Source organism: Eriocheir sinensis, chromosome 31, assembly GCF_024679095.1.
Source record: "Eriocheir sinensis breed Jianghai 21 chromosome 31, ASM2467909v1, whole genome shotgun sequence".
Lineage (NCBI taxonomy): Eukaryota > Metazoa > Arthropoda > Malacostraca > Decapoda > Varunidae > Eriocheir > Eriocheir sinensis.
In genome coordinates, this window is record NC_066539.1 from 10,633,348 (window position 1) to 10,659,233 (window position 25,886).

Genomic DNA, 25,886 nt, shown 5'->3' on the forward strand with positions numbered 1-25,886 from the left:
CCTCCTATGCTGTAAGAGTGTTGTTGTTGTTGTTGTTGGTGGTGGTGGTGTTGGTGGTGGTGGTGGTGGGAGTGATCTTCTTCTTCTTCTTCTTCTTCTTCTTCTTCTACTACTACTACTACTACTACTACTACTACTACTACTACTACTACTACTACTACTACTACTTTTGCTGTTGTTGTCATTGTTATTGCTGTACCAGACGTTAATGAATGTTGATCGATGATGAGGAAGAAGAAGAGAGACAGTGATGTGTGTGTGTGTGTGTGTGTGTGTGTTCTTCTGCAGAGTCACTACAGGTACTGCATATCATTCTCAATAATAGACCTAAAGTTCCCTGTTCTGATACGCAATATGCTTATGACTTTAATCCTTGGTCCAGTGTGTTGATATCATACTTATTTTTGCTAAGGGTTATGGTAGTGGTGGTTGGTTGTGGTGGTGGCGGTAGGGGTGGTGGAGATGGTGTTAACCCGTTCGCTGCGATTGGCACGGATTTGGCCTTCACTGGTAGCCTGGTAAAATATAGTCCCAGGTCCTTCTCTGCCTCAGTGTTGGATAGTGGAGTGTTTCCCATGTGGTATTGGTATGCTGGACTTCCCCTCCCAAGTTATATGGCTTTACATTTTTCTTCATTGAATTGTAGCAGCCACTTATTGCTCCACTCCTGTTGCTTGGTGATGTCTTCTTGTAAGTGGTCCGCATCCAAGGGGTTAATGGTGTGGTAAGCATATTCCTTAAGTGTCTGCGTGATTGGCATCTCCCTGAGCCGCTGAGCCGTGGGTGACGCGCGAGTCGTGGCTCACAAACATCCACCTAATCCTCCTCTAATTATTTTCTGTGTATTCCACGGCAATATTGGATGCGTGTCATGAGAAGTCACTCCAGAAACTAAATAACTAACGATGGAGAAGTAACCTAACCTACCCTAACCTTACCTAATCATCATTTAGTTATCCTCAGTGTATATTCTGGCAAACCTGCTAGCGAATGTTTAACTACTTATGTAACCAAGTAACTAACGATGCAGAAGTAACCTAATCTACCCTAATCCAACCTAATCCTCATCTAACTAGTCTCAGTTTTTTTTTCCCGTTGCTGAGAGTTAACTAAACCTCAAGTAACTAATCCTATGTAACTAACCTGTTACAACCTGTTAAATAAAGTCAGGGCTCATGGGATAAGAGGGAAGGTATTTGATTGGATTAAGGCGTGGATTAGCGACAGGAAACAGAGGGTTACCATTAACGGTAAAAAATCCGAATGGGGTAATGTTACCAGTGGGGTTCCTCAAGGTTCAGTTTTAGGCCCGCTTCTATTCATTATCTACATCAATGACATAGACAATGGGATAACTAGTGACATAGGTAAATTTGCAGATGACACCAAAATAGGACGCACTATTAGGGCAGGGGAGGATGCTAGAGCACTGCAGGAGGATCTCAACAAACTGTCAGCTTGGTCAGAGAAATGCCAGATGAATTTTAACATCACCAAGTGTAGCGTACTTAGTGTAAGAACACGCAACCCATTACACGGGTATAGTTTAGACTCCACAGCGATAGGCAGGTCTGAGTGTGAAAGGGATTTGGGAGTGTTAGTGAACTCTGACCTAAAACTAAGGAAGCAATGTATTAGTGCGAGGAATAGGGCTAACAGGGTATTAGGCTTTATTAACAGGACGGTAACCAACAGGAGTGCAGAGGTCATCCTCAGACTCTATTTAGCGTTAGTTAGGCCACACTTAGATTATGCTGTCCAGTTTTGGTGCCCACACTACAGAATGGACATCAACTTGCTAGAATCAGTTCAGAGGAGGATGACCAAGATGATTCAGGGGCTGAGGAACCTCCCATATCAAAATAGGCTGAAACATCTAAACTTACATTCACCAGAGAGACGAAGAGTGCGGGGAGATCTGATAGAAGTATTCAAATGAGTCAAGGGTTACAACAAAGGCGATATAAGTAAAGTACTGAGAATTAGCCAGCAGGATAGAACTCGCAGTAATGGATTTAAATTAGAAAAGTATAGATTTAGGAGAGATATAGGCAAGCATTGGTTTAGTAATAGGGTGGTGGGGGAATGGAATAGACTCAGCAATCACATAGTTAGTGCAGGGACGATAGCTTGTTTTAAGAGTAGACTGGATAGCTACATGGACGAGGACGACAGGTGGCAGTGAGGTGTGGGTGCAGTAAGGTGATGGGGTGCTGGATGCGTGCCTGGGTACCGCCGGTATAACGAGGATCAAGCCTCTCCCTGTAACCCCTGTAACTACACCTCACCCACCGTGAGTAGTGGGGGGAATTCTGGAGCTGCCCTGTGTAGGCCACCCGGCCTCTTGCAGTTTCCCTATGTTCTTATGTTCTTATGTAATCTGACCTGACATAACCTGATCTAACCCTAACCTAACCTAACCTAACCTAGCCAAACCTAACCTGACCTAACGTAACCTAATCTAACCTTAACTTAACCGGGTCGAGTGCTGAACGCTGCCACAGTTCAGGAATGTGCGGTGTTGTGGTATAGGTGCAGGTAGGTCATGAGGTTGCGTCTATCTAGCCTTGTAGAAGCATAACAACGTCAGTCTCTTTATTGGATCTCGCGGTTTTGGTGTAAGCAGTCAGGGTGAGATAGCAGGGGAGCAATTATGGTACATGTTATACGCTTTTTTGTGTGTGTAGCTAGTTCAGTTATATATACGTGTTATCAAGCACGGAAAGTTTGGGGAAAGTTTATCGCGTCTGTCACAATACAGGAAATCTTGGAATTTTATTTGTTTATCTGAAGGATGTGACAGTGGGAGAGTATGTGGCATCCTACTGGTAACGTCATTTATTGTTACGTGCTACTCTTCAGGCTCGCCACAATCCTCTCCCTTCCGGTGCATGACGTGGTGAAGGAGGCAGTGAAGGCGTGCCCCGGAACCAAAACAGACCATAAAATTATATCATGGTGTAAGTTTAGTTCCAAGCCATATCAGAGAGGATAAAAAACTGTTTACCTCGAGCCACAGCAGACCATCAAATGATTTCATGGTGTGAGTTTAGTTCCAAGGCAAAACAGAGAGGATAAAAAACTGTGGCTAAGGGATTTCCCGTCTGTATACATCTCCCTCTGCCAGTTTCCTTACGCCTCCCACCCTTCCCTGTAGCCTTCACGTATCAAACAAGACGAGTAGTTCATCAAATAGACGGCTGAGTAGGAAACAAAAAGTCTTTCTCAGTAGTCTCAAAGAATTGGAGAAACCACGTCACTGTACTGTCATTGTTTACACACACACACACACACACACACGTGATGCAACAAGTGAGCGTACATGTGAAGAAAGCCAAGTCATAGTCAACCATAACCACCGAGCCCATTTTACACAGAATCAACGTCGCTTCGCCTTACCAGCTCCCTCCCAAGATCTTGCTCCCATCCTCAGACTGTCTTGTATACTTGAAATTCCCCCGCAGTGTTGCTTTCTTTTCTAGCTTCTACCTATAATTTCATGCTGACTGCTCTTCTGAACTTTCTCAAGACATTCCACCGCCCAAGAACACATATTGGACTAGGCTTTCGTAGGAGTTGTGGGCATTTTCAGGAGTAGTTTTATGACCCTGGTAGTAGTTTGACTCTTCTTCTGTACTGCGGACCTAAAGAAACAGTCATTAGAACCTGCCCAAGAACACATATTTGACAAGGCTTTCGTAGGAGTTGTGGGCATTTTCAGGAGTAGTTTTATGACCCTGGTAGTAGTTTGACTCTTCTTCTGTACTGCGGACCTAAAGAAATACTCATTAGAACCCGAATGACCCCCTCTTTGGCCATTAAAAGTAGCTGATATGAGAGGCGAAAGTGTCTTATAATACCTAAATGCATGTCTCCACCCCCCTCCCACATCCTACTCACGTCTTCAACACTAGCTCATCCCAATGCTGTCCTAATTCCTAGTACAAGAGTTAACCAATACCTATTCTTTCATCCTCTCGCCGGTTGACTCTGGGACACAGCCTTGCTTCCTCTGCCTATTTTCCTTCCTGTGATATGAACGTTTTCAAGAGAAAGTTATAAAGACACTTCCACCGAGTTTTGTGTCTTCGTTTGAATTTTCCTCCTGTCTTGCGTACGGGGGCAGCGGGACCATGGCATATTCACCTGTGTGTCGCCCTTCAACTACCTTCTATGTTGTAAAAATAATAATAATAATAATAATAATAATAATAATAATAATAATAATAATAATAATAATAGATAACAGTAACGTGCGGGGACCGGAAACGGGGTGAACGATTGTATATGTGTGTCTGTGTGTGTGTGTGTGAGAGAGAGAGAGAGAGAGAGAGAGAGAGAGAGAGAGAGAGAGAGAGAGAGAGACTATATCACCATCAAAGTGGAGGTAAGACTTGGGGCCTGCCGCATATCACAGCTGTTTCGTCACCTCGCCCCGATATGATAACGCACGTCTTATCGCTCCTGCCCCGCGTAATCGTCAGGGGGTGCGAGGTTCATTTCCTGCAGGAGGGGTTGCTTCTCCTTCCACTCGACCCGAACAAAGATCAATTAAGTAAAAAGATGCGTATTAACCCGGTTGCAGCGACGGGCCAAATTTGTGGCTTTACCGTGTACCAGCAACGGGCCACATTTTTGCCATGATATAAACCCCCCAAAATAGATGATGCATAAACTGATAACAAATGCGTTGATATATATTATGAAATGGTTTGCGAGAGCGATGATTTTTTCTCTCATTAAATCGCTAAGAGGGGCCTTTAAGAAACATGATCCCCGCAGCTACCGGGTTAATCCAGAGCGATCAGTAACATTTGTATTCGGAAAATAATAATATTCGTTACAGTTAATAGTACACGTATTAATGCATAAGAAGAGGTACTGAGGCGGCCCTTTCATCCACATAATTGCTGTGATGCAACCAAGGATTCTAAAGGGTCTAGACTCCTTTTTTTACAGTAAGGGAAGCAGCTCAAGGGCAAAAACTAAACTAAAAAAAAATAAAAAGGCCGCTATAAGTGCTGCTCTTGCAAAAGAAAACAACCATGCATGCAACCATGTCTCATATAATCTCTCTCTCTCTCTCTCTCTCTCTCTCTCTCTCTCTCTCTCTCTCTCTCTCTCTCTCTCTCTCTCTCTCTCTCTCTCTCTCTCTCTCTCTCTCTCTCTCTCACACACACACAAACACACACACACACCACAAAATACTTTTCTTTATGTCGGACAGAAGTAGGAAAAATTCTCTTCCTTTCCGGGAGAGCGAGAACCGTACGCCTTGACTCCTTGGAAAGCGTCAAGTGGCGCTACCAGTTTTCCTAGTGTTGGATTCCTGCTAAAACACTTTCTCTCTCTCTCTCTCTCTCTCTCTCTCTCTCTCTCTCTCTCTCTCTCTCTCTCTCGTGTGTGTGTGTGTGTGTGCAAATGGACAGAGAACGGCCGGAATCTGCGTAACACACACACACACACACTGCTAAAAATAATCCTGTAGCACATTCTCTCTCTCTCTCTCTCTCTCTCTCTCTCTCTCTCTCTCTCTCTCTCTCTCTCTCTCTCCCGATATTTTCACCGCACCGCCACTATGCACCGTAACCTTCACATATAAGGTTAAGGAGGACTGTCTGGGTGGTCGAGGTTGGCGCTTTCTGCACATAGGAGAATCTTGCCTATTGCACACACCCATTGCTTTACAAGTGACTACAAGCGGCTGTGTCCTAATAGCAGCCCTGCTGATCAGCTGGGCCAGAGCTTTACTTCTCACTGATAAGCTTATCACAGTGATACTCGTGGAAATAGGAGATTAACAAGACACATTATATGCTACACAAGCGTACCATACAGATATACCATGTTATCTAAGGTCATTCAGTAGATTTCTACTCCTTAGAAATTTTCGATCGTGTTTGAGTTGTATGTTGTACTCTCTCCCTTTGCTGGTGGTGTACCGCTTCTTATCTTCCGTTTGAGATTCCCGCTGTCAGAAAACGTGTCGAAACCACATGTTTAGAAACACACAAGAGCTCCTCTGGACTATTGATCTTCGGCGGCATCGGCACCACCCCTATTTCTGAGGCCCGGATTGGCTGGTGGCTGACACACACCTCCACTCTCCCTCGCCTCGACCAATCACAACGAAGGACACATTCGGGCGGAAATGAATTTTCCAGATATCCTCTGAAACCTTCGAATCATACTTGGATTGTCGAAAACATTACAAGATAATAAAAGCGATTCATTTCAGTCGAAAATTTTGCAATGGAAGGCGGTGCCGTTCGTAAAGTCGCAGGGTGTGGTGTGACGTCAGGGAAGGTGACCGAGCGGGTGCAGAAGGCAGTGTGCGCGCGGCTGGTGTAGTGGAGAGCACGACCCTCCTGCCGGCCAGCCCCCTCTCCCTCCCCGCTCCACAGCTAGACTTGCCTCAGACCTGCCAGTCGATAAAACCCTCGGCCGTCCTAGCATGGAGATAGTCGCAGCTGCGGACAGTGACGAGAGAGGTCTGTCGCTCTTGAAGGTTGTCAACGTACTACAGCGGGTGGTCGTGTTCATTCACTCGTTTACCATCGACAAGTTCCGGGGAAACCTACTTAGGCCCTCCACGTCCACGCAGGAGATGCCACACATGAGCGAAGCAGACATAGCCGCGAAGGTAGGCGTCAGCAGTTCCTCGCCGGTGCACACACACACACACACACACACACACAGATTTGGCTTTGTTACCTAACTAGTGAGTGTGGTTACTTAGTTGGTTAGGTCGCAAGTGTGGCACGACGTGATTGATATTCACCTGTACTATACCTTAAGACTGCCACGCATACACTCCCCCATATCATTCCTCGTGCGGCCCCAGGAATTAATGTACTGACGGCGGGGCCACATTAACGGAGGTGCCGGGGTCCTGGTGTTACAAATCCTTGGTAAACGTTTGTGTGCTTGTGAATTGGCAGTCTGTCCTACGTGGTGAGGGAGCGAGGGGCCGGGTGGGTTGCATCAGCGAGCAGTGTGTGTGTGTGTGTGTAAGGTCACCTGCATGAAGCGATGTTGCCAAGAGTTCGTATTATTATTTCAATCAGTACACCTGAAGACTGACAATGACTCGCTCTGCTTTTAGCGTCGGGCTGTATCCTGGCAAAGTTAATGGGTGTGGAGGTGCTACAATCAGTCTCAGCACCGTGGATATCTGCTACGTAAATATTTGCCGTATCGTTGTCGGTGATTACTCGCATATCGGGTAAGACTCAGACGTTGATAGCAGAACCAGACGTTGATAGTAGAAGCAGACAATGATAGCGAACTATAATGCAGTTAATGAGATCCACTCAATATAAATAGAGATGCTTATTGTGTACCCAAAGTAGGTAATGATATTCTTCAGAGAAACGGCAATAACGTGTCATAAGGCATTGAGCCAAGTAGATCAGTCGGATTATATTTTTTTTAATTTGGCTGTTTATGTAGGACTTTGTGAGAATGCATGGCCGTAGGCGGGGCTAGACGATGAATGATTGGATCAGGTGTGGACATAAAAGTTTCTCGATCCATGCCCCGTGAATCCCTAACAGGCCAGAAATAGATTAAATCTGTGTGGCTCGGCAAGGGGTTACAGTGTAGCAAAAATCTTTTCACTCCATCTCTGACTCTGGCGTCTGAGCCCATCCTGGATTTAAACTTTTAATAGTGTGTGTGTGTGTGTGTGTGTGTGTGTGTGTGTGACGTAAACGGGGATTACCTTCCTATGAGGATGGGAGAAACGTTCATACCCTGAGTGAATAACACTTGTTGTGGCTGTTTCCGTCGAGGCCTGTTCGAACATTGCTGTGAGGGCTTTCCATGAAGGGGGAGGCTGCTTGCTCGGGGAAACGTTCCGGGATTTCCAGACAAAGGCAATTGGTGTGTTATTTTCCGGTGACAGACCCAAGCACAGGATTCATCACCAGAGGAAGGTTCATGGAAACTTACAATTTATCTTTATAGAAAACTAGATCTAGTTATATAGCAGCCGCCGGCACGTCCTCCCTTATCTCCCAATAGCACGACGCATGGCTCGGTGCCAGCCTCGCTCGGCGGCAGCACAGGGGAGCCGTGGCACAGGGCCACTGTGAAGAAATGACAGTGTTCCGTCGGGTCTTCACTTCAGATTGTTGTTATAATAGTCGTAGTTTTCATTTGGAAAGTAACATTCAAAAGGGAGGTCAGGTCAGTTCATTACAGGAAGTACTCCGAGCTCAACTTCAAGGCTGAGGGGTGACTAGATCTAGTTGTTTAGGAGACCGACTGAAGACCCGTCCCCCTTCCGTTCAAATATCAGGGTCAGTAAGGTATAGCGGGAGCTGGGAGGCAAACTACATTGCGAAAGCCCAGCGCACATCAGGCGTGTTTCTGTAACTGCACTGTTCAGCGAGTGGTGGGTTCTCGGAAGTCGAGAGGGGGTGGGGGTGGGGGTGGGACACTAAAACGTTGCTAGAGGCACCAAGTGATAGTGACGGGGGACTAGACAAAACTGAACCAATTTGATCAGTGCTGGGCGTAACACGAACACATCAAGGACAAGCATGTATATATGGTGCTAATGTTTAGGATAGTGTAAATTACTTTATTAAGAAATAATGTATAACTCGGAAGTTAAGTTTTCAGATAGGAGTACTTAGCATGCCACCCCGAACTGGTAAATCACCTCAGAGTACATGCCATAAGACAGTATCGAGAGAGAGATCATGAGATATGAGATACAATGATTCCCTTATGTATAATACAACACGAAAGTTACGTGTTCAGATAAGAGTACTCCTCATGCAACTCCGAACTGATAAATCACCTCAAAGTGAATGGCATTAAGCAGTGTCGATAGAGCTAGAGATGATAAAATGACTTCGTTATGTAGCTTTTGGTGATATCGTCGTATTCCTGACACACCCTACACAAGATAGGGGCATGTCAAAGGCTACACCAACGTCTTATTCCTGCCATCCTACACAAGATAGGGACATGTCAAAGGATACACAAACGTCTTATTCCTACCATCCTACACAAGATAGGGACATGTCAAAGGCTACACCAACGTCTTATTCCTGCCATCCTACACAAGATAGGGACATGTCAAAGGCTACACAAATGTCTTATTCCTGGCATCCTACACAAGATAGGGACATGTTAGACTACACAAACGTCTTATTCCTGCCATCCTACACAAGATAGGGACATGTCAAAGACTACACAAACGCCTTATTCCTGCCATCCTACACAAGATAGGGACATGTTAAAGGCTACACAAACGTCTTATTCCTGCCATCCTACACAAGATAGGGACATGTTAAAGACTACACAAACGCCTTATTCCTGCCATCCTACACAAGATAGGGACATGTCAAAGGCTACACACAGGAAACAAAACACCAATCGGTACAGAGACGCCTAGGTTTTCCTGCTTCTTGGCGTGCTTCCTGGTCACCTTGCGGCCCGCACACCTCAACACATATACTATAGTCTTCCAAATATGTCAAGGCCGGTCTGGCGTAGGCTCCCGCGGGTCCTTTCCTCCCCTCTGCTCTGCCACTCGGTCCTAACACCTATCTCTTCCTCTCATATGTTACCTATAGCTTACATATGAGAGGAAGAGATAGGTGTTGGGACTGTATGGCAGAGCAGAGGGGAGGAAAGGACCCGCGGCAGCATACGCTAGACCCGCCTCGATGTATTTGGAAGACTATAGGTCATTTAGGGACTGTTGGCTATAAAAAAATATTTAAAAATCTGGCGAAGAGCAGCCCGTTTTCTTAGACGCTTTCGGCTCTCACCAACAACTATTTCCGAAGGCCACGCGGAGATTAGTCGGGTTCTCATGAGTGGTTTCTTTTTTTCACATCCATGGTGCAGGAGCCTTGTCAAACTCTTACCACCGTTGCCAGATTATCGTACTCAGAACATCGTATTTACCAGCTTCTGACCCATGACTATTGCAAAAAAAGCACCAACAACTATCTATTTCAATGATAACTATAAATGAATCTAGTTATCAGGGTGGAGAGACAGTTTTTTGGGGTCGGAAATCAGCTAACATAAGAGCCTGAGTACGACAATATGGCAACGGTGACTATTACTAGGCTCATAAAACTACCCTACTACTAACTTAACTTCTACCAAAGCCTTACCAAATGTGGGTGTGTAGGCCCCCAAATGTTTGAGAGAGAGCAAGATAGAATTACATATTATACGCTATGGAGGTTTACAGAGAGGGTAGTGTCGATTTAAAAAGATATGGTGAAAGAAAAGCAGGAAAAAGAAACGAAAATCGGCTTCTTTAGATGAAGAGATAAGGTTTAAGTAAAATCAACGAAGAAGATTGGACCTCCATTGCACTTCATTCAAACCCCATCGGAGGTATAGCATCTGCACTGATTCTGATGGTAAAGATTTGGTTATAATTTTCTTCAACTCGACACTTGGGTTTCCACAAAGTCCGTAGTGTATGTTTACCTTCACCTCATCGTTCCTCAGTATCACACGTTAGCTATGCCACATACATATTTTTTTGGATTCTCAAGTTATTTACGTGTATTTTCCACCCAATTAGCGAACCAGGATGTTGCTTTTCATGCATTTGTTTACGTGTTTGAGAGTGTTATTTAGCAACTTCCTGCAAAATGATTGACGCATCTTCCTCCCATTTAGCGAACCAAAGTATTGATGTGTCCATGCTTATTTGCATATTTGATTGACGTTATTTAGGATCTGTAGTTGAGACACTCTACCTGGCCTTGGCTTCGCATACCACACAAGTGTTTCACGTATATAAGTAGGTCCGAGCCTTGATGATCACCTCGTGGCTTCATTAACATATCCTGCTGTAGTAATGTTGCCTTTCGTTCCTCTGCTGCGCTACGACACGAGACACATTTAACTTTGCTGTTCTCTAGAAATAGCACACGACATTTTTTTTCCAAAGTTTTTTTATATAACTTAGCTTTAGATGAATAATGATGATGATGATGATCATAATAATAATGATAATAATAATCATAATAATAATAATAATAATAATAATAATAATAATAATAATAATAATAATAATAATAATAATAATAATAATAATAACAATGATAATGATGATAACAATAATAATAATGACAATAATAATAATAATAATAATAATAATAATAATAATAACAATTATTTTATTATTAATAATAATAACGACAATAATTACATTATTATTATTATTATAATTATTATTATTATTATTAATAATGACGACAATAATAATAATAATAGTAATAATAATAATAATAATAATGATAATAATAATAATAATAATAATAATAATAATAATAATAATAATAATAATAATTATAACAATAATGATAATAATAATAATAATAATAATAATAATAATAATAATAATAATAATAATGATAATAATAATAGTATAATAATAACATTAATATAATGATAGTTACTTCCGGTTCCTCGACAAACCCTGTCAGCTGCTCTCTAGCCTGTAATAGTGAGGTAAGAATACATAATAAATTAATAATACATGTATGGGTGGGAGAAGGCAGGAAAAGAGGATCTCAGAGGGTGAGTTTAGTCAAGGAGTCTGCCTTTATCCGTGGGTTGAATGAAATTCGATCCAGAAAGCGCTCGCGCGCGAACGTGTGTCATTTATCATCGTCTTATCACGCGCTGAACTCGCGATCGCCATCAAGTTCCCTTCCCGAATCAGCTTGGGCATCACACCCGCGCACACCCGGGAGGCGTGACGTAACCCCCGACTGACACCCGGCACCCATTCACTGCTGGGTGGACGGGGGACATTGACTGAAGGAGATTGCCCTATCCATCTCCACTCAGCTCAGAAATCAAACCTGGCACTTCCCGGTTGTTGGGGTGGTGGGACATAAGAAAGGGCATCTGCTGCAGTTTGTCTTGCCACCAGTCCGCAGCAAGCCTACACGTGAGGTGAGGTTGCTCAAGATACAGACTCCCAAACAGACCATAATGACTTCTACTGTTCTCTGTTACGGGAGCAGCCTGGCCGTGTTCAGCAATCATCCTCCAGTTTAACAAATGGACATTGAAGAGGAAGCTCTGGATACAGTTTATGAATTTATTTATTTAGAAACAATGCAAACAAATCCTTTACATATAGAACCGGAAATCAGAAGATGTAGTACAAGGTCGTCCTGGAGTGCTCTCGGAAAACAAGGTAACATATACTGAGAGGCTATTTACCGTTGTGCTTGTAGCGAAGGGTTTTCAGTCAAAGCGTCCTCACCTTCATGCAGTATGGATCAGAGACGTGGACAATGACAGTCTCTGGAAGTTTTTAGCTTTAACAGAGGATACTTACACAACACTGGCACACCCCTTATAGCCTGCTTGTTTATCATTCAAGGCATTGCCATATACAGTTTTACAAGATCTTATCGCCAGTTAGTAGCCTGTTGAAGGTGTAGAAGGAAAACATTATTTGAAGGGGCTGAGGGGAAGAGTGAATAGTCGTATAGAACAGATAAGGGAGACTGATAATATGACAGATAGAAGAGACTGGAAATGAGAATCAACGAGCAGAAAAAAGGTTAAAGGGCTAGAATAAAGTAACATTCCAAGCCCAAATGGTGCACTGGAGAAGTTTATTTATAGATGATTAATAAATAACAACAGTGAACTGAACGCCTGTCCCTAGTATAACCCGTGCGTGCAAGGGTGCTGGGAGCCTCGTGGCCACCAAGGACGCACCCACGCTCCTCGTGATGCAGTCCTTGGCGGCGCAGGGCAGCCGCCAGCGAGACGGCCACAGTACACCGCGGACTCTTGGGTGGGTAAGGGGCAGTGTGCGGCAGTGTCCAGCGCCACTGGGAAACCAAACCGAAGTGTTGGGACTAGAGTGAACACACACACCTCTCTTAACAAACACCGAGGGAAACACACTCGAAAGATTTAGTTATTCATTGATAAATAATTATAATCTTTGATGTGATATAATACAAGTGAATTAGCATCATCTTATTATTATAATTATTGTGATTATTACTTTCATTAATGATAATGATAGTAATGATGATAGTATACATATTACTTTTTTCATCCCTCGGACTCATGGGTGATTTCCGTTCTATAGTTTGGAGAAAAAAAAGATGGTGAAACCGCTGTAGGTAGGCCAATTATGGCATATAGGAAATGAGTGAGGACAAACCCTCGTAGACTTTGCCGAAAATCGTTCCCTAAAATAATTCATGCATTCCTTGACAAAAAGACGCTCCGAAATTGGACGCGAAAAAGATATTGACTACCCCCCAAAGCGGGGGGACATAATTAAAAACGTATGTCCTCAACATAGCTGTTGGTAGCGAGCACTAGATGGTTAGAGGCGAAATATTGATCAGTCTGAGACGAGAGACAAATGACTTGGTACGAAATCTTTTTACAATGTGAACTTGCGTAACCAAAAACCCGAATTCGCATCCATAACATATATCCAACCCTTAACAACAAAGGAAATTTTTACATTGAAAAAATTAAGCCAAACTTCACTTTTTTTTTTTTCCAAGAAGCTCCATTTGAAGTAGGAAGTAGGAAAGACAAGAATTACGTTATCTCAACAGAAACAAATGGAGAAACACAAAAACATGAGTACTATCATCCAGAGGCAAAATAATTTTTTTCTTATGGACTTTTCATAGCGCCGGAAGACTCCCCAGAGGGGCCTGGTGGATGGCCCGTTAGTGGCTGCCGTGATATATGATTTGTTAGGCTCATGCTGTCCCCCCGGTGCTCCTCGTGACCGAAGCTGCTGAGGTGTGGGTTGACTGGTGACTTTTACAGCATGTGGCATGTGAGTCAGCTTTACAGCATCTTGCGGTGGGACTTGAACTCGGGTCGTCGGGTTCACCACATCCACTGTCACCGCCTCGCCACAACTGTCAATAATAAAAAAGCAGAAGGAAGTGAGAAATTTCAACTTATGTAAATCAATGAAGCATTAATTTCCGGTTCTCGTGTAGAAACAAAGCAAAAAATAGTGGAAAAGCAGATGTATGCCCTAAGAAAAGAGAATGGTGAACTCAGGGACAACATGGGCATAATATAGATGGTTGAGGCGTTTTATGGTGAACTTTATACTTTAAACATTCCGCCTTAAGATGAAGTAAAAATAGACCTCACAGACATCCCGGAAGGAACGGAAGATGGAATCCAATAAACACTAAAATGTATGAAAAAAACAACAATTGGGGGAGATTGTAATTAGTAGAGACCTTATATATAAGAGACGCCAGAGAAGTTTACGTTGAAAAACTTTGAAAACTTTTCACTGCCTAGAGAAAAGGAAAATCTCAAAAGTCTGGAAAAAAATGTAGCCATAATCAGGCTACATATAAATAGGACACCCAATTGAAAAACTTACCGTCTTATCAATTCACTTACCATCTTATCAATTCACTTACCGTCTTATCAATTCACTGTCAGTTTTACGAATTCACAAAAAAATAACCACAAGCAACTTCTGCCACCTAAAATTCTAACCAGCCCAGTGAACGCGCAGATTTAAAGTGGATTGTCAACAGTGATCACATCCAGACAGTGAATCAGATAATAAAGGAAACAAATGAGCCTAGACAGAAGACGCTGTTTAGTATTCAATGACTACGAGAAGGCCTTCGACTGAGTACAAACTGTAGCGGTGCTAATGAGTGACTCGACAGCGGGGCGGCGGGGAAATCTATTTTAGAGTTCTTGGAGACAGCTGTGTAAAGATGGAACACTGACTACTAGGCTTCATACCAGTACCAGAAGCCCTAATGAAAAAGAATTAGACAGGGTGATACCATATTGCCTGAAAAGCTTACAGCGTGGCATAGTTCTTCGTGGCGAGACTAGTCGTGAACATGGAGGGAAAAACTAGACTAGGAATTTATACAAGTGTGGCTCGAAATAAATACATACACAAGTTACGTTGAACAATCATGCTCCATCTAAGAGGCAGCAAGTCCGGAAAGAAATAGACGGATAAGAATACAGGCTAGGAACACTTCGGGAAAAAATATATATTGAGGGATTCTCTATCGCTGTGCGGAAGACTGCAATCAGTGCGTTCTCCCCGTCACGACATGGATCAGAGACGTTGACATTGACGACTAAGTCTCAGGAAAGAAAATTTAGAAGTGCCCAAAGAGGAGTGGAGAGGTCGATCCTGGGTACCAATATAATGGATAAGAAAAACTCCTAATGGATAAAAGAACAAACAAAAGTAAATGACATAATTAAGTCGGTTAAAATCTATAAAGGCAATGGCCCGGACACACAAGTAGGAGAAACAATAGATGGACAAAAAGTGGTAGACTGGGAAGTAACTGACACAGAATGATCCAAAGTGAGGACATTCAGTAGATGGTGTGAGGAGATTAAAAACTATGTACGTACGTATATATAAAATTACAACCACTGGCAGCTTACTACAGGGAAATAGGACGGTAACAAACTGGTTCCTCTTCCCCTCACCTCTCTCTCTCTCTCTCTCTCTCTCTCTGGCAAGAAAAACTATCTTTGTTACATAATATTTACTCCGCTCTGGCCTCATCAAGATGGGTTATTTCTTGTTTCTTGTTATCAGCACATCTCCAGGGCCTTCCTTTGCCCCCCCCCCTCCCCCCTACACAGCATCATCTAAAACTAATATAATCCGGAGCGTCAATTGTGTGTGGAGAGAGAGAGAGAGAGAGAGAGAGAGAGAGAGAGAGAGAGAGAGAGAGAGAGAGAGAGAGACCAGTTTCTTCCCGCCCTGTGCCTCTGCAGGGTAGTTAGGCCTTTTAGTGGTTGTTGTATACATAGCAGTATTTATTTGAGGAGAGGGTTACAATTACAAGAGGGAAGGACCCGTGAACGTAGTAATGTAAACCAACTCCCACAACAAGCTCTAGCCTGTCTCGTCCGTCGTTGTATCCATGCTATGAGTAATTACTAATAAGTACCGTAATGGGGTCTGCTAACCATCGTGCCTCGAAGTAATTCTAGCAAATGGGTAAAAAAAAAAAAATTGTGTAAATTGAAGCCGCGCCATAACGGGCTGGGCCGACCATCAGACCCCACCAAGAAAACGAGAAGTATAATTAAGATATAAAATAATACTCGAAATTCCGCGAGTATTTCCAGATAAACTCTCTGCTCGCCGCACTCCTCTCCTGCTTACCGTCAATCCGGCTGTCTAGCGTCTGCTCGGTCGCTCGCTTTAAGTCAGTGAAGTCACCCAACCACGGCGTGTCTGTAGCGTTCCTCGACCAATAGCGCACCACTCTAACACACTAACGGCACAGATTCATATTTCAATTAAGTTTGAAGTCAGAACTCTAATATGGCGCGCGGCGGTGTCACGTTCATTTCTTTAACCTCGTCAATGGGGTCAATGGAGTATTATACGAGAAGGACTTGTCTGCACTAGTTCTAACCAATGGGTCACCTCTATCTAAGTGAAGCGCCCTTACTGATGTGAATTCTATAATCTCAAAACAAGGCAAACAGTTTGTTTTTTCTTAATTGTATCTGTAACGGACTTTTTGATACTATTTATAAACAAACATTAAACTTTAAGGACTGGCTATTTACCGAGCATGAGTGAAAAATGAAATAGTTGTAACTGTTTATCGAACACCCAGATTATAATCATTTGACATTAAGAATAATGAATTTAAACCCATTTCCTTTTGCTTAGTTTGCTTGTCAGTCCTTTTTTGCCTCCCCTTCCCCTCCTCCGCCTCGGTAGAAAATTTTTGGTCGGCCACAGGTGATCGGCCCGACGGCTTACAGGTGGAGGGCGTTCCTGCTGGGGCACTGTTTATAGAGTTGGCTTTGCTCTCTCTACCTTGTTTAGAGATGTAGACCTCAGCTGGTCACTTTGTCAGGGTTGTGTAGCTAGATGCCACGTTTCAGGCGTGCCACAGAGCAGCAGCACTTCTCCCGCGGGTAGCCTACACACGTACTGGAAATAGGCCCAGCCATCTCTCAAGTCTTGATACCTCGAAACATTTTCTTTGGGGTCTGTTTTTTATTAATACTTTTAGAGAATAAGAAGTGCAACATATCAGTAACCTGCATGCAATTATCAAAACGTAGAGCAACAACATAAAGATTCCCTGCCACGAAAAAGCTTTGAAAAGGAAATCGCGGAAAAAGGCAAAAATGGCATCATCAAAGGTAAGGATCACCTTGGGCGAAATGCATGTGAACAGAAATGTGTTCTCCATAGAATACTTTACATAAGTTAACTTTGTTTTTGTTGATGTGTGTGTGTGTGTGTGTGTGTGTGTGTGTTGGGGAGGGGGGGGGGGGGGGGTAGCTTGATATTATGGAGATATGTGACTGACAAATCATATGGACTTCAGAAGTTATGTTTGCAATTACAATAATCAGCCTTTTGAAGCAACTACACCAAACTGGTAGACCCACCCTGTTTAACAATTTTTAAAGATGTGGCCATATTTAAGCAATGATCGTCATAATTCATGGAAAAACTATCCTGAATGTAATTTGAAATATCTTTAGCTATTAAGAAAGCTACCACTAGTTGATAGGCCTACAGCACGCCTTGTGATTCTCTAGGCACTTGCATTCAGTAGACTCAGTCAATCATCTCCATCATTGGGATTAAAGGGCGAAACACGTTTTGATCCACTTTAGTTGTGCTGGATCTGAACATTTCTGTTCATGCTGGCTTTGCCCTTTCAGGTAAAGGAAGTATGCCAGGAGCTGATCCTGACTCAAGAGGCCTTGAAAGAGGTCTGTGCATGCCTCCAGGAGGAACTCAACAAAGGCCTAGGAAAGGAGTCCAATCCTGAGGCCGCAATAAAATGTTTTCCAACCTATGTGAGAGAGCTCCCCAATGGCAAAGGTTAGCTAATACTGTATACTCCCATTATCATTTATCATAATTGGTATTATTTGAGTGATTGTCAAAGTATGTACCAGTATTAACTACATATTTTTTTTCCAAAGAATGTTGTTTAATGACTTAATTTACTTTATATTGCCTATATCTTCACCTTTCGTTGTTGGTCTATGATATTTTCCAACCCAGCGTTGGTGTATAACAGATGATAGGCATTACTGAGTGTGTTATGTTCTAGAGAAAGGAAGGTTCCTCGCCCTGGACCTGGGGGGCACCAACTTCAGAGTTCTCCTCATTGAGCTGGGGGACAAGTGCACGATGGACAGCAGGATATATGCTGTGCCTCAACCCGTCATGGTGGGGCCCGGGGATGGGGTGAGTAGGTTCTCTCTCTCTCTCTCTCTCTCTCTCTCACACACATCAAACGCATTTTTAATTCTCAATAATGAGCCTAGGACTTGGTATGCTGCATCCAGAAATTCAATAGTACTATCTTAAAGGAATCACTGTCACCAAAGTAATACTGTTATAGTCTATTTGCCCAAAGGTATGATATTGTTCTCTACCCAATCAGTAACCACAATCCTGCAATGTGACCACCATAAATTTTTATCCATTTAGACTTACTTGCCGAGATCAATAAATTAGTACAATATTTTTACCATTGTATTTCCATTTCCAGCTGTTCGACCACATAGCCGAATGTCTGGCAAGCTTCATCAAGGAGCGAGACATGGGGGATGAGCTGCTCCCTCTGGGCTTCACTTTCAGCTTTCCTTGCAAGCAGGAGGGTTTGACAAAGGCTCGTCTCGCCCAGTGGACCAAAGGATTCAAATGTGCGGGTGTCGAGGGCAGAGACGTTGTGGAGCTTCTCAAACAGGCCATAGCTAGACGAGGGGTAAGGAGAGAGAGAGTGAGAGAAAGAGAGTGAAAAAAAGAACTGCATGCAATTCTAATGGAGGTAATTGCCACTGATGTCATTTTGCTAAAGTGGAGTAGGTACGGATCCATTCTCTTTGGTTTACTCATAGGATATACAATTAATAGTGATGCTCACCCCAGTATTGGAATTGTATATTTCCATGAAACAAGAAATTAGAAGAGTTCCTCCTTCTCTAGGTAGGTGCCATCTCTTGTTTAGAAAAGGAGTTACATTGAGGTACAAAAATTTTGTGAGTTATTGCTGCAGTGTTTTTTTGCAGTTCAGCTTTTGTTTCATTATACAAATGCTAAAGATGTATATATCCGTCATGGTACTGAAAAATTTGAAGTCAGTGGAATGGAAAAATAACTCATGTGGTAATATAGTTAAGGTAGAGATACAGGGGAAATAGAAAGTTTTGTTAATTAAAGTATATTTGTTAGTGAGCTTGCCTTTTTGTTTTGTAGCAGTAGCATAATACGAGTATACAGTTATTTGAAAAGTATAAACACTAGTTGTTGTTTTCCCCCTCAGGATGTGAAGATTAAAATTTGTGCAGTGCTGAATGACACCACTGGCACCCTCATGTCCTGTGCCTGGAAGAACCACAACTGCCGTATTGGACTCATTGTAGGTATGTCTGCAGGGATTACCTCCCTTAAACTTGTGCAGGAAGTTGATGTTAAATATAATTACAATATTTACCAGTATATAAGACACATCTCAGCATAAGATTCATCGTATTTTACAAAACTATTTTGAGGGGAAACTTTTTTCCTGTTTCATCATAAAATCACTTTAACTAATTTCAAAATAGATTTGTAGGGGAAAACATAGATTTGGTGCCTGTAAGTACAGTATGTACTTTGATCTGTATTGCATGCCAGAAAATATAGTACATATCAAAATGTAGTACTCTTTACAAATCTAATCATAATTACTCATATTTTAGGTACTGGGACCAATGCTTGCTACATGGAGAAGCTTGAAAGAGTGGAGCTGTGGGATGGAGAAGTGGACGAGCCTCCCCAGGTAAGCTTGTTATTTCAAGGAATTGGGGAAAAATAATAGTAAATAGAAAGTCACAACATTTTTTATTAGTCACATTTTTTCCATTTCCTACACGTGCAGAGTAGTAATAGCAAGTAGAGAAAGTAGATGAGGATTTGGGTAAGAAGATATTAGCAAATGAAAACAAAAAAGAAATGGAAAGAAGTTAAAAGATATATGGGAGGGAAAGAAGAGTGACACCTGCAGGATAAAGGAAACTGATGGGATTCATGTGAAAAGGAATGAAATAAAGGAGGTATGGAAACAGCAACTTGAATCTGTGATGAATGAGTGTTAGAGGGAGAGAAGAAATCACCAATATAGGAATAGAAATTCATGTAGAGTGCACATATCCACAAGGAGAGGTGGAGAGGGGTGAGATGAGGAGGCAGTAAAGAAGCTGAAAGACCCTGATACTGGATATGCAGAAATCTGGAGATGTAGTTGTGGATATGTAATCTAGCCTGGGAGCAGGGTGAGGTGCTGGAAGACTAGAGAAAAGACATCATTATGCCTCTATGCAAAGGGAAAGGTAGAGGGGAAGAGTGTAAGTTTCAGGGAAATAGATTTACTTAGTGTGCCAGGAAAGGTTTATGCCTAACGTTGTTCTTTCCAATTTCTTACAATCTTAACTATAAAAAAGAAAGTATTAACCCGATAGCAGCGACTGGCCAAATGTGTGCCATTATATAAATCCACAAAAATAGATGGTGCATAAACTGATCACAAATGCTTTGATATATATTGTGAAATGGTTTGTGTGAGTGATGATTTTTTCTCTTTTTTCTCGCTAAGAGGGACCATTGAGAAACATGATCCCCGCTGCTAACGGGTTAAGGTACCTCTAAAACTGAGCTGCCTTTTATTCCCTTGGATTCCTATATGCAGGGAATTATCTTTTTCATATTTACAGCTTATGGTAGACTCCAATTTGCTCTAAACTTAAGTGATACTCTTTAGAATAAAACTTCTGTAATTCATATCCGCATATATTTCATTTTTACTTTTATTTGTGCTTACCATTAAAGGATGAAAATCGTGAAGAAGTGACAGGGGTATGTACATCTTACAAATACTGTTCAGTTCACAATGTGATCTTATAAAATGGTAGTCTTTAAGGAAAATATGCATGTAGCCTTAACATAAGTAGCCTCATAATATTTCATGTGTGTTTTAATTTGATACTCTATTCCCAGGTGATCATCAACACTGAATGGGGTGCATTTGGAGACAATGGTTGCCTAGACTTTGTTCGCACAGCATATGACAACACCATCGACCAGGAATCAATAAATCCAGGAAGGCAGCTGTAAGTTGGAAATAGCTGCATCTGTACTCTCTTTGTATTATCCTTAGAAGCAACATCTGGTCTATCTTTCAGCTTTCATATTCTTATCCTCTATTCAGTGCATGATAGTATGTATGAATCCAATAAGGAAAAGCCATTTTGTTGACATATGGTTGCTCATGATAGTGACAGGAACTACTTTTAGATAGATTCTCAATTTGCAACATTTGCTTTTATTTATTTTTATTGTTTTTCTTTATTCCACCAGGTTTGAGAAGATGATCAGTGGCATGTATATGGGAGAGATTGCTAGACAGGTTCTTGTTCGCCTGGTGTCTGACGGCCTATTGTTTGGAGGGTATGCTTCAGATATACTCCTAGAGAAGGGCTCTTTCTTCACTAAGTACATATCTGAAATTGAAAGGTGAGTCCACTCTGTTTGATGTTTTTAGATACATCCATGTAACACTGCACTATGAACACTTTATTATAGAATGTTTATATCATCATAATAAGAATTTATGAGTGAGAAAATAATGGAAAGTAAGATTAAATTTTGACAGTTTCATTGAAGAGTAAAGGTGAGTGTGGCCCACTTCAGTGGAGAACTTTTCCATTTCCCATCTCACGACTATTTCCCATACGTAGGCCATTATATATTACACACGAAATCAGACATGTCTTATGAGAGCAGGTGCCAGAATATGTTAATGCACACCTCAGACTCAGATGCTGCAGCTATAGTACTTGAACAACAACATAGCACCTCAACAATGATGTGGGTAGCAAAGAAACTTTCCTATTCATGTCACAACACTTCCAGATGATTGTCAAAGCATATGGAGGCACACACCTGTCCCGCCTTATTCACAAGGGTTAGGGGACACAAACCCCCACAAATAGCAAATTTCCGCAAATGTTTAACACCCCCCCCCCCCCAAAAAAAAGCTTCTAGACCCACAAAAAAAAGGGGGCAATGTAAACTGAACCTAATAAAGCACTTCCATTACCTGAATGCAGCACAAATTATCATAATTAGCATCATTCATCGGCTATACATATTATAAACTGTACTGTAATTTGCACCAGCTTCTTACAAATACACTCATTAGAATCTCACTTAAATGTTGGGTTCTCAGCACAATGTCTCCACAATTTTCTTTTTCAGTTTCAGGTGCTGAAGTATATCATACCATGCAAATTATTTACTAATGAATGCTTCATTCTATAAACATGAGGTGATAAAAATAACATTACTGGTACTAACAGTACCAGCTATACAACATGGTAATGGTACCAGACTGCTCAGTACTGGTACAAGTAGGTAGTGACAGGTCATCATACATGCCTACATATGTGTGTATGATTGCTGATCTGTCAATATCAAGAAAATTGAATACAGCACTGGAGGTACCTAATGCTACCAGTACTGAGCAGCCTGCCTATTTGAGTGCCAAACACTCAATTAATGGGAAGCACCAATGGTGGTAAGTGGTACTATGTTGGGTGCTGTATGTACAGTGCTGACTGACAACAAACACTCTATAACTAGCCTCATAAACAACACGCGGATGAATATAACTCGTTAAGGCACGTTATTATAATATGGTATATATATTACAATAGACCAAGTCATGGCCTTGGTCATAAGTCATGCACCATTGGTTAAACAAAGATTCATCAGGGGTAAACAAACCTTTGAAGCAAGTACATCCCCTTCCACATGCTGCAGTTGTATAATATGGTATATTGTATAGTATAGATACACACACACAAGTTTTACAGTGTTATTAGTCATTTTAAGGCATTGTTAAGGCATTATGTTTGGAAGATGAGAAAGGATACTGAACAATTTTTATGGCAGTAAAGAGAATAGAAGATGTGGACAGAGAGGATTTTCTGACTAGAGATAATGGAAAAATAAGAGATCATGACTGCAAGCTAAGAATACTGGACATGTTAACAATGTCAAGAAAATTCATTTTCTACATAGAGGTACTGATGTTTGGCATGAAATGAATAAGATGGTGGCGCAGGGAAGGAACAGCCGCGACTTTAAAGATAAGATGGAGAAAAGTAGGTGTGAAGACAGGATAACAAGAAACTAACTCTAATTCTGTATACTACAACTAGTTAAATACAAAATATACTCCACTTACCAATTACTTTAATATACAATGAAATGCTATCAGGGTATGCAGTAGGATCATGCCAATAATGGGAGGGAAGCGTCTGCCCATCTTGAATAGTGTGTGTTTGCCGCCACCTTGATGATGTGGATTGATTGATTTTGGCATTCTCTCTTGGCGCTGCAACTGCATGGTCATATGGCGCCAAACAAATTGCATTTATAAACTATATAAAACTTGTTAAAAATTATTTTTGACAAGAAAAAAACAATACTATTAAAATTATATGAAACCCCTTGAAATTAAAAACATGATAAAAACAACACTAATGAAACTATATAAAACAAGCAAAACATTTGAGAAATTATAAAAACGACAGAAGGTCAATAAAACCTACAGGAGGTTGACGACGCTAACCTCCTGTAGGAAGGCAAAAACATCATGTCCCGGGGAGAGTGCCTTCTTAATGACGTAGAAACATCTATAAGAGGGACTATTGGTGCTGCCACCCAAGGACTTTCACCGTTATTCCGATTTGCATTCTTACCACTACCTTTTCCTTTTAGCTGAAATAATGGGAATCACTATTGCATCAACACAAGTAATGTAAAACTTGCCTTGAGGGAATTAATAAGATGTCTGGTGTGATAATTGTTCCGAGGCTTGCACATGCAGGCTTCTGTGGCATACCAATGCCCACATACCCACTCTGGCATCTCACAGCTAGTTCATCTGCTTCTGTTACCACACATTCAAACCCCTCCAAACCAATTCTTACAACTGCTAATTATATTGGCAAAAGTATCACAAAGTAGCAGACACACCACTTTGAACCAGAGCATGAGAACTTCTGAGCTATGGGTATCTGGCTGCAACCAAGGATAAGAGACAATAAGGATAGGTCGCCAAGCATTGTTTTACCCACAATACATCACATGTTGTTTGTGACTCTGGACCCAAATGCAAGCACAGTGTTGAGTGATATCCTGATAGTCTGCTCTACCAGTCTGCATAATATGACCTTTCCTGTAGTTTGACACTTGAGCACTGTATGTTTTTGGTACCACTTAATGTTGTGTTTAAATGTAGGTCGAGAGTAAAAGATGATGCTTGATGTACTGTTACTGTCTCTAATCTTCAGTCAAAGCACTCAGAAGTTCTCAGGCTTTGTAGTTTAAAGTAACATGTGTGCTGCTCTGTGATATTTTTGCCTCTATAACCAATAGTTGTAAGGAATGGGTTTGATGATGTTTTGACGAAAGTGGGTAAGCCAGGCACGAGGAGCCAAAGGGGGGTGGGGCGAGCAGTTCACCACAGTAGCCTCCACGTGCAAGTTTCGGAACAACCATCACACAAAACAATTAACTCCTTTAAAATAAGATTTATATTACTCGGGTCAATTAAACTGCACTTATTATTTCAGCAAAAAGAAGTGCAATGATAGGCTAGGAGTGTTTCACATGAGAAAAAATAATTGATAAGTCCAGGGGAGAGAGCACCAATCAATCCTTAATGCAGAAATTTTGTTTTTATGCGAATAACTTTTTCATTAATTACTGCACTTTTCAGGCACCAATTATATGTTATTGGAGAAATCCTACTGTAAGCAATATAACTTTTGGAGAAATCCTACTGTAAGCAATATAACTTTATAAAGCTGGCGTCACACTGGACCCAAATCTAGTGAGCACGAGCTCTTGCTGGCAGCTTTTGCTCGCGAGCAAGTCACTGTTGTCCTCACACTGATAAGCGACGAGCAACATTGTAAACAAAGCCTCAGCCATGACGCCTACTACATCTACGCTTCACATTACGGCTAATTGTGCAGCTGTGACAGCATTACTTGCTGTTATTCAACGAGCGCAGAAGAAGAAATGACGAGTCTGGATTCGGTCATGGCTGAAGAGAAGGGAGACCCATGGTGTGTACAACAATCTCATGATGGAGATAAGGCTAGAGGATGAGACTTCTTTCTACAGCTATTACCAAATGAAGAAGAAAGACATTAAAGAGTGCACAATACCGGAGGACCAATGAACTCTAGAACTAGGAGCGAAGGTGGCCATGGCGAGTGTTTATTTCAGCTGGGCGGTCTTGGTCTTGGTTAGGGATCCAGAAATCAAAATAAAAACCAGCACTACTTTTCACAATATTATAAAATATTGCAAACACCATCAAACATAAAACGAGTATGTGAATAAGTTCTCTAATATCATGGGTATATGGATCCAATACACTAGGCAATATATGTTGTTCACATATTGGTGCACCAAAGAGCTCATTTGACTGCCTGCTTACGGCTTGCCAAGCTGCTCCCTGTCCAAACGGCAGGCTAATGCAGGAGCAAAAGCTCTCGAGCAGCCATCCTGTGAGCAAAAGTTGCCAGTAAAAGCTCGTGCTCGCCAGATTTGTTCCAGTGTGACGACGGCTTAAGTATCTCTCTCTGTTATTTCCAACACACGCACAGAACTGAGGAGTATAATCCCGCAGTTCAGTTATTTCATGTGTGGGTGTGTGGGTGTAAAAAGCAAAGGTGAAGTTAGTAGGATAAGCTATGGTTGCACATGGCAGCGGTGCTCATCTAAATCCCATTGGCCCTTTGAGCCTGTGGTGGGAAAGAACCCATTA

General features: G+C 41.9%; 1 protein-coding gene across 4 annotated transcripts in view; it reads left to right on the forward strand.

The window, feature by feature from the left end:
* LOC127005909 (hexokinase-2-like) overlaps window positions 1-25,886 on the forward strand; it is a 44,106-nt gene that overhangs the window by 12,010 nt on the left and 6,210 nt on the right. Inside the window, exons 1-9 of one of the 4 annotated variants that reach the window (XM_050875289.1) lie at window positions 6,275-6,643; window positions 17,710-17,872; window positions 18,108-18,244; window positions 18,552-18,767; window positions 19,326-19,425; window positions 19,744-19,823; window positions 20,870-20,896; window positions 21,038-21,150; window positions 21,398-21,553. In XM_050875289.1, coding sequence (XP_050731246.1) covers window positions 6,455-6,643; window positions 17,710-17,872; window positions 18,108-18,244; window positions 18,552-18,767; window positions 19,326-19,425; window positions 19,744-19,823; window positions 20,870-20,896; window positions 21,038-21,150; window positions 21,398-21,553 — 1,181 coding nt within the window. In that variant the 5' untranslated portion in view covers window positions 6,275-6,454. Of the gene's footprint in view, window positions 1-6,274; window positions 6,644-17,031; window positions 17,179-17,709; window positions 17,873-18,107; window positions 18,245-18,551; window positions 18,768-19,325; window positions 19,426-19,743; window positions 19,824-20,869; window positions 20,897-21,037; window positions 21,151-21,397; window positions 21,554-25,886 lie in introns of those variants that run through there. The other 3 variants (XM_050875293.1, XM_050875291.1, XM_050875290.1) reach the window with 3 other exon arrangements.